This window comes from Phalacrocorax aristotelis, chromosome 5, assembly GCF_949628215.1.
Source record: "Phalacrocorax aristotelis chromosome 5, bGulAri2.1, whole genome shotgun sequence".
In the NCBI taxonomy this organism is placed as follows: Eukaryota; Metazoa; Chordata; class Aves; order Suliformes; family Phalacrocoracidae; genus Phalacrocorax; species Phalacrocorax aristotelis.
Genome location: NC_134280.1, coordinates 264,761 through 280,022, shown reverse-complemented (window position 1 = coordinate 280,022; position 15,262 = coordinate 264,761). Strand labels below are relative to the sequence as shown.

At 38.7% G+C, this 15,262-nt stretch overlaps 1 protein-coding gene across 29 annotated transcripts in view; it reads right to left on the bottom strand.

Annotated features, from left to right (window-relative positions):
• The window catches only part of BAZ2B (bromodomain adjacent to zinc finger domain 2B), a 164,033-nt gene that overhangs the window by 17,936 nt on the left and 130,835 nt on the right, over positions 1-15,262 (bottom strand). For all 29 annotated transcript variants that reach the window (XM_075092630.1, XM_075092643.1, XM_075092634.1 and 26 more), the window contains 5 exons: positions 9,337-9,477; positions 8,300-8,554; positions 7,323-7,537; positions 5,834-5,908; positions 355-598 (listed from right to left, as the gene is read on the bottom strand). In XM_075092630.1, the coding sequence (XP_074948731.1) occupies positions 355-598; positions 5,834-5,908; positions 7,323-7,537; positions 8,300-8,554; positions 9,337-9,477 (930 nt within the window). The remainder of the gene's footprint in view (positions 1-354; positions 599-5,833; positions 5,909-7,322; positions 7,538-8,299; positions 8,555-9,336; positions 9,478-15,262) is intronic.

The following is a 15,262-nucleotide window of genomic DNA, read 5'->3' as shown; positions in this document are numbered from 1 at the left end:
CTAACAAAGCTGCCATTCTCTGGATGTGGTACAATCTTTCAGAATTTCAGAGGAACAAGCACTAAGTCAAAACAAGTAAGTGGGGGGAGGGGGGGCCCCAAACGAAAAACAACCAATCAACCAACCCCAAAAAACCAAACAACACATCACCAACCTATACTGTAATAGCTACCAAAAAAAGAAAAACGTACTCTGGAAAATAAACTTATTCCAAAAATGTTAAAATTTAGAGGTAAGTTACTCTTCCTTCCTTTTTACTGTGAGACTTTGGGGAAGCAGTGCCATATTGCAGAGAAACAGAAGGAAAACAAGCTTTAACTTAAATTAAGTTTCACTATACTTAAAATTCCCCACCTCATCCTCACAAACTTCTGCCTTCTTTCCTTTTTTATCTTCTTTGTCCTCTTCATCCTCATCATCCTCATCTGCCTGATCATCACTGTCATCATCATCATCATCATCGTAATCACTGTCCCCCCCCTTTCGTCTGCGTTTGCGGCCTGGTGTTGGTGTTTCCAAAGAGTGCTGTTCCTCTCCCACGTCACCACCTCCTGTAGCATCTCTTTTGCCAGTTTTCTTGGCATGAATGATTCTAAGCCTTGAAACACATGACAAGGAGTAAAATTACGGAGTATATCTGTAGCAGAAATATACTTTCAAACACATAGGAAGAAAGGTAAATCATACATTTTAGATTCAAATTAGCTTTTCTGTTCTAATATGACATTGTATTTTCTCAATATTTATTGCCATTAGTCAAAAAAAAAAATTCAGGTGAGTTATAACACCCCTTAAGCCTCTTACTCAGTTCTGAACAGAGTTTCTGTTTCACCCAGGTGAGTATTAATGCGTAACTCTTCAGAGGAAATGAAACACAAGAGGGATTTTGAAAAGTCAGGAAAGACAATTAGAAGAAAGAATCATTTCAACTTCCTCATCTTTTGTTTTATGCATTTAAGAATATGATCATAAAATACCTGTGTCTGAGGGGGGAGAAAAAAGGGAAGAATCCACAGTTGGAAGTACAAAACTACATTTGCATGGCAACAGCAAGGTTGGTTTAATTTTTTTTCCCCATTTCAGATTTTATGCATTTTTAATTAATTATATATTATTTGACTTTAATCCTTTGGCTGATTTTTTTTCCCTAGGACATGCTTTCCTTTCTGAGAAATCTTAGCTATTTGTCAAACGTATATATTTTTACATGTTCCTTTTCCGGGTTAAGTATAGGCGGCCCATCCACTTGGTAAAGACCAGTGATAATTGTCTTTTGCAGGAATGGTGACACGTAAACTACTAGGAGGTTACTCAAATTCTCATTTTTCCTTTTATGAAAGAAAAGGGAAACTTACATACCAGTAATTATGGTTGTAGTAGACCTTCTTCTTCTATAAAAACCCTATAAGACAAGATTCCACACAGCAAAAATTACAGTTCCACCTATCAGGGAGCTAGCAGGCAAACATGCTGAATCACAGGAGGTGTAAATAGCCAGGCCTAGCCAGTCACTTATAATGCAGACCAAAAATGTAACTGACTTAGAAGAGATTCATAAACATGTGCAGAAAAGACAAAGATTTTGTAAGAGATGACTGGAAGAAGGTAGGATGGGAAAAGTAGAACAGTAACGACAAACACAATTACCAGTATGTAATTTTTCCTTGTCGTACTTCTCTCTCTTCCCATCCTACAAAACAATATTCCATACAGCAAGTGGCTAAAGTATGATGAGTGTTGTAGTGTAGAAGTACCGGCTTCTGAGCATACTGACAAATGTATCAGCCTTCTAAAATGCTGATAAACAAAGCCAGCCCTCAACAGCACAGATTTAAATGAAGCTGTCACTGCTCAATTGGTAGCAGCACTTTTTAAAAAGATCATTAGCAAGAAATCATCAAGGGGACTTCTGTTTGCTTAAAAACAGTTGGGATTTGGGGGTTCTGTGTGTTTTGGGGCAGAGAGGGCAGGGAGGGGGGGATTATTATTTTTTTTTTAATGCAGTGGTTAATCCACTGGAGAATTCAGAAAGTTTTACACTTTTATTTTTCCCAGTACAAATGGATTTTTAGCTATTTTGGCAATTTTAAATATTTTCTTATTAAAAAAAAAAAATCTCAAGCCTTCCAGTGAATTTGGAAGCAAGTAACATTTTCAGGTCTGGTGCAAAAAGCCTTAGTCTCACTGAGTATCAGTACTACTCAGGCTTCCATTAAGTTTTTAGAAAAAAACCTTTCTTTTTATGATGATAACTTCAAACCATCAAATCCTCTTCATCTGGACTGGAAATTCCTGCCTATACACAGGAATTAACTATCAAAGAAAGCCACTAATCAATGATTGGACAGACTGCTCCGTGACTGGACCATTTTAAAGACAAATTAGACTAAGATAATCTTGAAGACAATTCAATAATAAAACTGGCAGGTAGAAGTTCAACAACCAGCAAACCTCTTTCATATACCTAAAAGAAACGAGAAGAAGCAAAAAAAAGCTACTTTTGCTGAAAGCAAAAATAGAGATGTAATGCTGTCAAGCACTAAAGGAAGCCTGCATGACACTATAAGTTAGAAGGATGGAAATGAATCAAAGATGCTCTCTTTTAATAGCACCATAAGCACAAGAAGGCAGCAGTCTGTATCCAAAGTCGCATAGAGGCAGAAACCAATGAGAGCATAACTTTAAAAATGTTCAGGTATTCCAATAGGTAGCATGATTTTCCTGCTGCTACCTAGACACATGGCTCACCAAGACAAGAAAAACTTCACTCAGAAAACTGTTTCATCTTTCCCGCTTTCAGGTATATACCAAAACCACATCTGCAACTGCTGAGAGAATTATCAAGTCTATTGGCTTATAAAAAGAGTGGGTGGCCCATCAGATAATCAGATGCGTGACTTAAGCCTTCTCTGATCTAATCTGTAATGTTTACTAGGTCATAGAAGGAAAATTCACCTTTGACTTAATTTTCACGCCTTCCTCATAATTTTTGCACATACATATTAAGTAGTAGCAAAGCAAAGAAATTCTGAACTTCGCACTTTTACCATATTTCAGCTTGGGTTTCAAAAAATGGAAGTTTCCTAAATCAGCATTACCACCTCCTACCCAAACTCAGGATATAATTTCTCCCCTCACATAACACTCCTTTTGAATATACCATCATCATTTACAGTTGAGGTGGCCTCACTGGAAAGAAATTAACTTACAGGGAGTATGCCGTAATACTGGCATGTTAAAAAGAACATTGTTGTAGTGAAAAACCTTGTTCTGCAGTATTCCAAGTCTTGTGAGGAAACAGATGGTACCCCATCCTTCAAGTAGCTATATTTCATTTTTATTCCCGTTTATACTTATCAAGCTACAAAAGAGAAGTCAAGGAGAAGACATGTAATGGAAAAGGAGATGCTGATATTATGATTATCTAGTTAAAAAACAGCTGAACCATCTCAGGTGCGACAGCCTTCCGACTATAGTTGTGATACAGAAAGCACAAAGAAAAACGAATTGATTGTATGAGACAGGCACCTTTACAAAAATTGTGATATCAAGATTCACATCTAAATGTGATAGAGAAGGAATTAGACGCAACCTCCCACTGACCATCAGCCCAGCAGGAACAGTCCACATCCAGGAACTGTGTTCAGTATCCTTGGGGGGGGTAGGGAGAGGCGGGGGAAAGCATCCCTATAGGCTTTTAGGCAATAATTCGTTTTTCCAACCTGGGATTTTAATGCTGCTTTTTTGTATCTTACAAACACAAGTTTTCATATTATTTCCCCCCCCACCCGCCCCCGATACTCAGCTGAGGAGCTAATCTAATAAAAAATGACAATGTAAGCACAAAAAAAAAAATCACCTAGTGAAAACATCTGATACAGTTAGAATCTTTTCTCATCATGGTAGGATATACTTCAAGACAGTCCGGATATAGTGGTAGGAAGATTTACAACAACAAACACTGGCAAACCAGGCTGAGATGAAATAAATCCATTTCTCTGCATCCATTATTCTACCACCATACACTTCCCATGCATAATTGGCTTGTGTTGAGTGTCACGCAAAGTTCTGTATGCATATGAAAAGAGTACACATCCATTGATCCCATGGCGAGTAGTCAAGAAACAAGATATTCCTATACAAAACTGTTTGGGATTGGGATGCTTAAAAACTAGACCAGGCTTTGAAATGGATGGGGAAGATAACATGCATAAGAATGAAGCCCAAAAGAGGAAAAAAAGACCAAACAAAAGACTGAAATGGACAGATTTCTTTTCAGAGAAGCCCCAGAACAGTTCTAAGAGTTTACGGAAAACACCAATTGACATAATAAAGAAGAAAACATTGTTTAAAATTGCTCAAAGAAGGCTCTTCTAAAAAGCCTGTTCGAGCTCATCAGACAAACAGTGGAAAGTCCAAAGATTTTGAACCAAAGATGAAAGAGATTAATCCAAGTCCAGGAATTCAAAGAAGTGGAAGAACAACATTTCTGAGCAGTCACATGATACTTACGCTCAAAAATATGGACAGCACTACTGGGGCCCAAAATCCACACATGAGGGGAAAACACAAGAAATAGAGAAATGGTTGTAGAAAGCAAGAGGGGCTTGGGACTTCAGGGTATTATGCCCACTATTTTAAAGGGAAGAAAAGAGAGATCATGAGGAAAAGGGAGGATCCTACATCTACAAGTACTTACAGTTTGATGGAGGGAGAGAAAGACTAAGCAGTCCATAAGGAGACAAGGACAGGTAAGGGTCCCATTCCACTAATGCACAGTTGGCTACATCAGAACTTCAGAAACACTTTTTAAACTATATCCCATAGAAGGGATACAGATGAAGACAGGAAAAGGTATTTGGATTGTACTAAAAGATAAAATATAGTAACCCTGTGCAGACTAGGATCTGCAGTATTAGTAGAGAATGTTTTTATTGGTCTAATTTTTTCCTCTACCTCCCTCTTCTCCTTCTTCTTTACTTCTTTCCTTCTTCCTTCTGAGATATATTAAAGGGAAAAAAGGGAGACATAAGATTAGAAACACAAGTACCTAAAGCAAGGACTAAGAAAGGATTCACTGTTCCTAGCAAGAGGTAAAGATGACTAAGAAAAAAAAAAATGAAAGCAGAGTCTGGCTATGTATTTTTACCCCCTGTGATTCATGAACTTTATGCCTTCTAGGTTCCTGGTAGTTGGAGCCATTGTGCTTGCTGTATGGAATTTTGTCTTGTAGAATGGGAGAACAGTGGATATGAATCTGACAACCCTTAAAAAGTCCCAATTTTACCTTAAATAAAAATGTAAAAATATCTCCGAGTTTGCATTCTACGTATGATCCCTAGCTATAGGGAACAATGCAATACTGACAGATGGAAAACACTAAGATAACATAATATAAATTAGCAGAATTCAATTGGTAATTGTTGTACGAAAATCATGTCTTCCTGAAACACCTTTCAGAATGAACACTGGTAATTCTGGTAGGTCCAAATAAACTTCGATAATGTCAATAGAGATTTGACAGCTCCTGTAAATATTCCAATAAAAATTTTTTACTTTTTCCAAAGAACACAAAATGGATTTGACTGTGCTCTAATTTTGAGGGACACTAACCCTCTGAATCTAATACATCTTTAATAGATTGTAAAAGACTGGCGCCGAGCCATTCTAAATCCACATCCATCTTAATTAAGCAGTTCAGTTACTAAGATGTTGGTAAACCTGTAATTGTACCAGCTAATTTTCGTCCTTAGAACCAATTGCCTATATAGCAGCATATCTGAGCAAACGCAAAAAAGCAATATATTGTAAAAGTTAAGGAAACGAAACTTACTTCCGAAGTTTGCCTTCAACCATCCATTTATCTCTCCTTAAGTTTGACATATAATCAATGTTTTTATCAATCTCACTGTCAAAGACAAAATAATCCATTAACTGTGAATTTACATATCTTTTTCTGACAAACATTTGTGTACAGATACTTTGTCTCAAAGAACTATCTTGGAGATACGTTTAAAATTCAAAATAAGTAATATTAAAGCTAGGAAATTCCAATACGAGGAATGCTGATGTAGCCTACTGCTGCACCTATGTCAGGCAGTCTTTTTTTACAGTATCACGTAAGCTTTCTTTCTGTAAGAAGCATGTCATTCAAAGAATCTCATGTTTCTTTCCATAGTTCTAATTCAATGTCAAGCCTCCTGACGTATTTGCCACAAAGCACCTAGCCCTGCACTGAAAACAAAGTTAGCAATGGTACATCTATGGTATTCTAACTAGGACCCTTGGGATCTACAAACTAACGTTCACTTTTCACTGCAGAAATTGAAGAACCAAAAAAAGTGTTTCAGTACAATGACCATCCGCGAGCCCACGTCTAAGACATCTCATCTTCAACATTTGAGCAGGTTATAGTTGTTTGTATGATGAAAATACAGAAACTCAAGTTACGAAAGGTCATTTCTACAAATCTGACTTACAAGTTGGTCATCTGCAATAAGATAGTTTTTTGCTATGATGAACTTGATTAGTACCCATGAACTCTCTTGCCCAGTGCATGCACAGCACACTTGCACTGCCCACTTCTGCTGTTTTTCAGCTTTGGAAAATATGAAGCATCTCCTTCTTTCTTGCCCTATACAATCCTGATTCACTTTTGCAGCACAATATATATACCAAAACCAGCAGAATTCACCAGGAAACAGAATAGCACTCATTTAGGCGATAGAAGGCTTCACCACAGCAAGTGTGTACAGGGAGGTACAGGTATCCCAAAGACTGGCATTTCCTAAGTTTTTACTGCATATTGCTGGGTTTTAAAATGTTGTTTAACATAGATTTTTTTTAAAATTGTGAAATGTTATACATTACTGACCACAAATGAAGTACACACTTCCTTGAATTACTACCATGACAAACCAGGCGTGCCACCTCAGCTTATGACCCTAGTTACAGTATGTAGACAAAAGAGGTCTTAAAAAACAAAAAGAAACAAAAGGGAAAACAGAGTACTGCAAAGGCCTCATATGACTCTTCTAAATCATTCCCTAGAATACCTAGTAAGTTTTTTTGTAATTAACCCTCATCTTTTACTCTGTGAAATTTTGGTGCAAGCTTTGAAAACAAACTTATGGACCAAACATGGAAAAGTTCTACTCTTCCATCATAAGTACATAAAGGTTAGAAGCAGTAACAGCAAATTTCAGCTCACATTGCAAGAACATCAGGAACTCTCCTATAACATAACACAGCATATACAGCATTTTTTAACTATAACATTTATATAATTTTATTTTTACAGACTTCTTGGCGGAAAATCTTACCTTACTACACTTTTGCTGCATGCTAACTCATTGACAAGAAAAGCAAGTACTGATGCTTTCTGAGCTGGAGTATGTGCCTGAAAAGCTTTTGTCTTCAAGCTCTCCGTCAGCTCAGTTTGCCCACAGTGAGCCTCCATGAATATCTGCAGAATCTCAGACACATTATCTCGATTGATACCAACATTCAGCAAGTGTTCCCCAAGAATAGTTTTAGCCTAAAAAGAATAAAGATGTTTCAAACAACCACATTTAAAAATATTATTTTCCTCTGCAGGCTATATTATTGTTTATAAAACAGTTAGGTGAGGTTTGTTTACATTTTTACATAAGGACTTTAATTAGGATTTTTCTTTAAAACTATTCAAATCTTGAATACAGTAACAAATTAGAATGCTTTTTAGTTTTTAGGAGCAGAGGTAATATTAGTATTAATGAAATAGGTTAAATGAAAAAAGACATGGTCTAACTGGAACTTGATGAATATTGTTTTGTACAATCATGCTACGTGAAGTTCTAGAATAGAAAAGAGCTACGTTGGCTTGAAAAAGAAGGATAATAAGGAAGACAATCATGAATGAATCAGGGTTTTGATGAAGTGATGTAGAGAGCAGACTTCGGAGGAAGAAATGGCAAGTTTCGCTGAGAGCATAACATGAGGGTAAGAATGAAAGGGGGTTGGTGGGAGGAGGAAGAGTTAAAAGACGTGGCCACAGATGTGATAATGCCCTACAAGACGTTCAAATAAAAACAGAGGAGGGTAGAGAAAATGCCCAGAAATATAGCACTTCTGGAAAATGGGAAGGCTGACAGGGCACAGAAAGTCTTTGAGTAATATTAGAACAGTGACACCGAAGAGAAAAATTACGAAAGAGATTGGGAATCCAAATCAGAGAGGTGTCAAAGATACGTTATGAAGAATGCATTAATGAAGATAGGGTGTTTACTACAGGGTGGTTTGTTTCCTTCTTTTTCTTTACCTTATATCCTGTAACAAGTCCTGGATCACAAACAGTGGCAGAGACAAGCTTTACAAGCAAGTCTTGTACTTCTCCCGTGCTGTCCCCTATGTTTAGCAAGCCCTCTTGAAGAACGCTCAGGGAAGGGACATCCACATTCACATCAAAGCCAAGAACTTTACCAAAGTTACGCAGGAACTGCACTACCATGAGACAATCTGAAAATGTGCTTCCATCAAGAACGAGGCCTGGGATGCGAGGCAACTCTGGCAAAGGCTGAAAAGTAAAGAAAAACCATGACAGATCCAGTAGTATATTTCAAAAGAAACCTTTTTTGGTACTAGCTAGGGAAATCAGCTGATACTTCCTTATGTCCTAGAACATGACAGTGCTAAAAGGTAAAGGCTATAGAGAAGCTGCCCCCACCCCTGCCATCCCGTCCAGTGAATTTATTATATATAGCTGAAACACATTCACCTTTTCACATATTATAGGAGACAAGAGATTAATAAATACTTACTTTTTAACCAGGAGACACTCTCAGGCTCTATTCTGAGCTAAAATGCTATAAAAGGTGGTGCAAAAATACTTGGGGGACATAGGGAGGGTACTTCCCTGGAACAGAGAGGGCTTGAACCTGAGGTATGTCAAGTCCTGAAGGACAAAAACTAAAAACACAGAAGACTGGGAGAGTAAATTTTTTTTTTTTTTTAGTAACAGCTTTGAATAGTTGCACATATGAGGAAATCTCTATCTAGTGCCTGTGTACTGAGACACAATAAATATTCCTGCTGTAAAAATAACTCGTTTTTTTTGAAGCAAGCTTGCAAGTGCTTTTGGGGAAGCAGGCCACTTTTAAACAAAATGCTTTTAATTAACTAAACACATGTTACTTCAGTGTTTGTAGTATCCTTTATTTGTATATATCTCAAATAGATATTAAATTCTCTAGACCAAAACTTGAATTTGGGAGCGGCTGCAAAAAAATAAAGTTATTGTCACAATGGCAAAATACAGAAACAAGGGACAAGAAAAAAAGTTTACATTATTATGATTACCTTCTGGTCTGCTAAGCACATATCTTCGTTAGGCTTCTTTAGCTCCTTTGCCATTTCTAATTCCAACCTTCGCTGTTCCAGTTTACGTTCTTTATTTAATCTTTTTTCATCACGTTTCTCTTGCTTTAACCGCTCTTTTTCCTTAAATAGAATTAAAAGGGCAGATAAAACACACATACCTACAATGGAACACTCTAAGAATCTGAAAAGCACTACTTACGTAATCTTAATAATTTCCACAGCAATTAAGGAACCTGCATTCAAGTAAAGGGAAGGAGGAAAACTACAGAAATAGAACAAAATCATTGAATCTGTGAGCACGTTTTTTCTCTCCTGTCCACATGGAAATGGGTATTGAGTATGTCTACACCGAAAGATTCTTTGGAGTACGACTTCAGAAAGATGACTGAGTGAAAATATGGTAAAAAGCTACCGTACATACAAGGCATCTGACTTTAAAGGCCCCACTTACAAACTAGTATCATGAATATGCCTCTGCTAAAGCAGAGACAAGTCAAGAAAGCAGTAGTTGGGAAGGCCTCTCTGGACAACACATGGTTTAAAAGTTCCCAAAATACATAAACTGGATATGAACAGTTTATAAAACACAACCAACTTCTTCAACACACATAGCTTCTGGCCTTGAAATACCATCCCCTTAGCATGCAACCTGAAAACTGAGGTCGTTAATATCTTATTCAGTACGACAAGAACACAGGGATAACAAAGTGAGAAGCCAAGCATCTATTACTTCTCTCTTCCAACACACCCTACACTGATGACACAGAGGATACTATACTAACTATATCTCTCTAACCTGCTAAGACTGACTGAATTTGGAGCTCCAATTGCCTTTCCCACCCGACTCCAGGCATTCTGCTATCACACGCCCAGCGTTGATATGCTGGCCTGCCTACACAATTCATAACATACCTCTGTGCAACCGGTATCTAATGCAATATATCAAGTAAGGAACAGCGTACGGAATCTGCCATACAGCAATGCTACCTCTTTAGATCGCAGAATTGTGTGCATACACATAAACGCGCACATGTGTGTGTCTGGGTGTGTCATGACCTAAGAATCTGATACAATGTAAAGGTGAAGCCATTGTACGCACTTCTCACCTGAGGGCACAGAAGGGCTAAAGAACCAAGCTAAGCTGATTGATATTCAGAATGAAGTGGTCACCTTAATCTCTTCAGCTTACTACTACCAAATTTTGCATAAATGAGAGTATGGGCTATAACTGTAAGTCAGGACTCAGCTGCATTTGTAGAACAGCATTAACTGCTGACTTTGCTATATAGTTCTGTCACATCCCATGACTTTTTATTCTTTCTTTTGATTCCATACTGAGTATTACTAGACCATGGTGGCTAAACACTATGACTGCACAGAGCAGTTGATAATGATCTGTACTACTATAGTCTTTAAGGGATTTTAGGCAAGACAGAGCATGGAATTGGACACAAAGAACACGTTTGGACCAGCAATCCTACACCAGCAGAAAAAAAAGCAGTCACGTACATAAATGCCCACGTGCCCAACTGCTGCTTTGCAGCTGTGTAAGCGTCCTCTGACAACACGGGCCCTCGTGCCTGTGATGATTTCGTAAGGGGCACACTGATAATTCATGTTTTCCTCCCTTTACCAGCATACATCTTGTATCGAAAATCACAATACACTAAAGCAGCACACAAAATCCATTATTTTAAAATGGAAAATACTCCCCGACTTGCCTTTTTAAATGATTCATTGCCATTTATCTTAACCTACATAAAGGTCTCAAAGCCAACTGGCATTTCCTACAACTTGGTTTTGACAACTGTAAACATTCTATCCCAGAAGAAAACAAAAGTACATATGGATATTTAAGTGGCAATGTATTAATTTGCAGTTATGATTGAAAATGCAAACCTTAACCATGCAAAGTTTCTGCGTGTATTTAGAGATTACTTTTACTGGCTGCAATAAACATTTACTACTCTAGTTCTATTTTAGAAATAATATAACTACAGCACTGGATCAGACTATACAACCATTTAGCCCAGATTTCCAGCAGTGGATCAGGTGCATAGGGTATCATGTCTACTCAGTGCTGATGAGTCTATATCTGAAACAGTGTCCAGTCTTGAGTCCTCCACCTCAAAAAGGATGTGGAGAACATGGAGAGGCTAACCATGTTTTTAAAACGGAACATACTTGTTTTTTAAAATCAGATCTATCCCTGATTTATGGTTGCTGTGGAAAAACCATCTTCAGATTAGTCAGCTCTTAGTAGCTTTATATGCACAATTGTAACTGTCACTACTTACCAGAATGATATAGGTCAGAAACAGATTCCTGATTTTAATTTAGGAAAATATTATCAACAGAACTGCCATTATTTTCCTTTCCAGTTTGTATTACAGGGTACTACTAGGAAGATCAGAAACAACTCAATGTAACTTTTTAACAAAGATTAATCATAGAATCATCAAATATCTTGAGTTGGATCGTTGAGTCCAACCCCCTGGTCCTCACAGGACTACCTAAAGCTAAACCATATGACTACAAGAGTTGTCCAGATGCTCCTTGAACTCTGACAGGCTTGGTGCCCTGACCATGTCCCGGAGAGCCTGTTCCAGTGATCGACCACCCTCTCAGTAAGAGCCTTTTTCTATTGTCCAATCAGAACTTCCTGACACAGCTTCATTCCACTTCCTATCGCTGGCCACCAGAGAGAGGAGATCAGCACCTCCCCCTTTGCTGCCCACCTTGAGGAAGTTGCAAACTGCGATGAGGGCAACCCTCAGCCTTCTCTTCTCTAAGCTGAGCAAACCAAGCGGCCTCAGCCGCATCTCATTAGGTCTTGCCCTTGAGACCCTTCACCATCTTGGTCTTCCTCCTCTGGACACACTAACAGTTTGATGCCCTTAACATACTGAGGAACCCAAAACTGCACACGGTACTTGAGGTGGGGCCGCACCAAGGCGGTGTAGACAGTCACCCCCGTTGACCAGCTAGCGAGGCTATGCTTCATGCACCCCAGGACGTGGTTGGCTCTTCTGGCTACCAGGGCACACTGTTGACCCATATTCAATTTGCCATCAATCCAAACCCCCAGATCTCTCTGCAGGGCTGCCCTCCAGCCTCTCGTCCCCCAGTTTGTATGTATAAACAGGATTACCCCATCCTGGGTGGAGAATCTGACACTTGCTCTTGTTAAATTTCATATGGCTGGTGATTGCCCAGCTCTCTAGTCTGTCCAGGTTTCTCTGTAAGGCCTCTCTACCCTCGAGGGAGTCCACAGCTCCTCCGAGTTTAGTATTGTCGGCAAACTTAAAGTACATTGAACTCCTGCAACCAGACCATCTAGAAAAACATTAAAGAGCACTGGCCCTAACACTGAGCCCTTGGGAACCACACTGGTGGCTGGCTGCCAGCCTGATGTATACCAATTTATTAAAACTATTTGAGCCCAACCTGTCAGCTCAACATGTTCACCCAACATATTATGCATTTGTCTAGCTGTGTGCTGCACATGTTGTCCAGAAGGATACTACGAGAGACATTATCAAAAGCTTTGCTGAAAATAAAAAAATTCCACAATTACTAGCTTCCCTTGGTCAACTAGATGGGTGACCTTGTCATAAAAGGAAAGTAAGTTGGTTAAGCAGGACTTTCCCCTCATAAACCCATGCTGGCTATGACCAATGACTGCATTGTCTCTCAAGTGTTTTTCAATAACTCCCAGAATAACCTTCTCCATAATTTTACCGGGCACTGAAGTGAGACTAACAGGCTGGTAATTATCAGTGCCTTCCTTCTTACCCATCTTGAAAACTGGGACAATATTCACCAGCTTCCAGTTGACTGGAACCTCCCAGATTCCAAAGACCATCGACGAATAATGGAAAGAGGTCCCACAATAACATCAGCCAGCTCTTTCAGTACTTTGGGATGAAACACATCAGGCCCCATAGCACACCCAGCTGGAGCAGCCAGTCTCCAACATGTTCAGATTGGGCTGGATGTCTCCCCCAGTTAAGGTCTTCAAACACAGGGCTCCAGGGGTCCCAGGACCCGTCATCAGTGTTGAAGGCAAAGGCATTAACTGTACCTGCTTTTTCCACATCCTTATTTCTGAGATAACAACCTCATCAAGTAACGAACCAATGTTATTTCTAATCCTGGTGTTGCCGTTAACATATTTTTAAAAAGCCCTTTTTGTTGTCCTTGACAGTAGTGGCCAGCATGAACTCTAACTGAGCTTTGCCTACGTGAGTTTTCTCACTACACTGGTGAACAGCATCCCAACAGCCCTCCCATGTTGCCTGTCCTTGCTTCCAATATCCATACAATTTTCTTCTCCACCTAAGTTCTAGATGAAGATCCTGGCTCAGCCAAGCTAGCCTGCTGCCCCGCTTGCTTGAATTCCCACACATTGGAATTGCCTGCTCCTGTGCTCTTAAGGGAAGGCTCTTAAAAACTGACCAGGATTCACGGACCCCAATACTTTCAAAAGCAGATTCCCAGGGGACCGTATTAGCTAGCTCCTTCAGCAGCCCAAAGCCTGCTCTCCCCATATCCAGGGTCAAAGTTTTGCTGGTGGTTCTTCTCCTATCACCAACGATTTGAAACTCAACTACTTCATGGTCACTGTGACCACGAAAGCCACCAATCACCACTTCACCCACAAGTTCCTCTCTGTTTACACACAAGAAATCTAGGAGGGCTCCTTTCCGAGTCAGCTTAAGAGTTAATCCTAAAATTCTTCCTTGCACTGAAGTGTTATTTAATTTTTCTTTGTTTTGGTCTGTCACTTTCATTTAAATTTACAAACATATCTAAGAGAAAAGTTTTAACAATTTCTTTGACAACTAGATGCTATAACAATGGTTGTTTTACTTCAGTCTCTTAGCTATCTGTACTTTATTTATAAAAGTCTTGGGATATAGAGCTAAAATAAAATAAAAAAAGTCTTCAGGATATACAGAAATATATAAAAAGTAAAATAAAAAAGGTGAGCAATTATGTTTCAGCATCGATAGTCCCCATTAAGGTAATACCAGGGTTAAAACTGAAGACAGCCTCAGGATTAATTAAGATGTAAATTAGTTTATCATGGTCTAATAAAAGTTTCATCAATCATACTGTACAGCTCTGGCTTTACCATCAATGCTATTCCATCATGCACTTTTTTGATATATTTTTTTTTAACCATCTAAAATGCAACATAAACTACTATATTATTTCAAACCAATGAAGCTAAAGCTGGTAACATTTCATTTACTGCAGTGTAACCTGAATAAGCAGGATGTGGTATTCCTGTAAGAGAGGCTTTTGCTCAAGCTACCTCAGTCATGAACATAAGCAATGTGGATACAAGCGCTTTTCAAGGCAAAGCTAAGGACTTTTCCCACATTTCCTTGTGCCACCTTCTAATGACATTGAGGCCTCTCAACTGGTTATAAGAACAAGTTCTTTGACAAAAACACTATTACATTAGCTTAAGAGCAGGGCAACTTCAGTGTCTTTCATGTGATACTATGGCTAAGAGTAAAATTTAACTAGTTAAAGCCCTGATTAGTCGACTCAATGAAAATATTTTGACGAATTTTGGGTTAGGTTGTGCCAATACGGACTACCAGTGTTTCTTGAATGATTTTTTCCCCCCTCTAAGTGAAGTATCTAGCAAAGAAAAACATTTCCATTTTGCCGTACTTTGCAATACTTTAAAAGGAATAGTTTGATTCAGTTGCCCAACAAACACCCAACTTATAGCGCAGAATGTGTATTTAATCTTCAGCATTACCCCTCATAATAAGCAAGTGTTATTAGGTCCTTTTGTGATATACTAGACTTATATAAATGAAAACAGTCACCAGAATAAGAAGCAGTCATCATAAGGAAACGTCAGCTATTCTGAAAATAGTCTTAT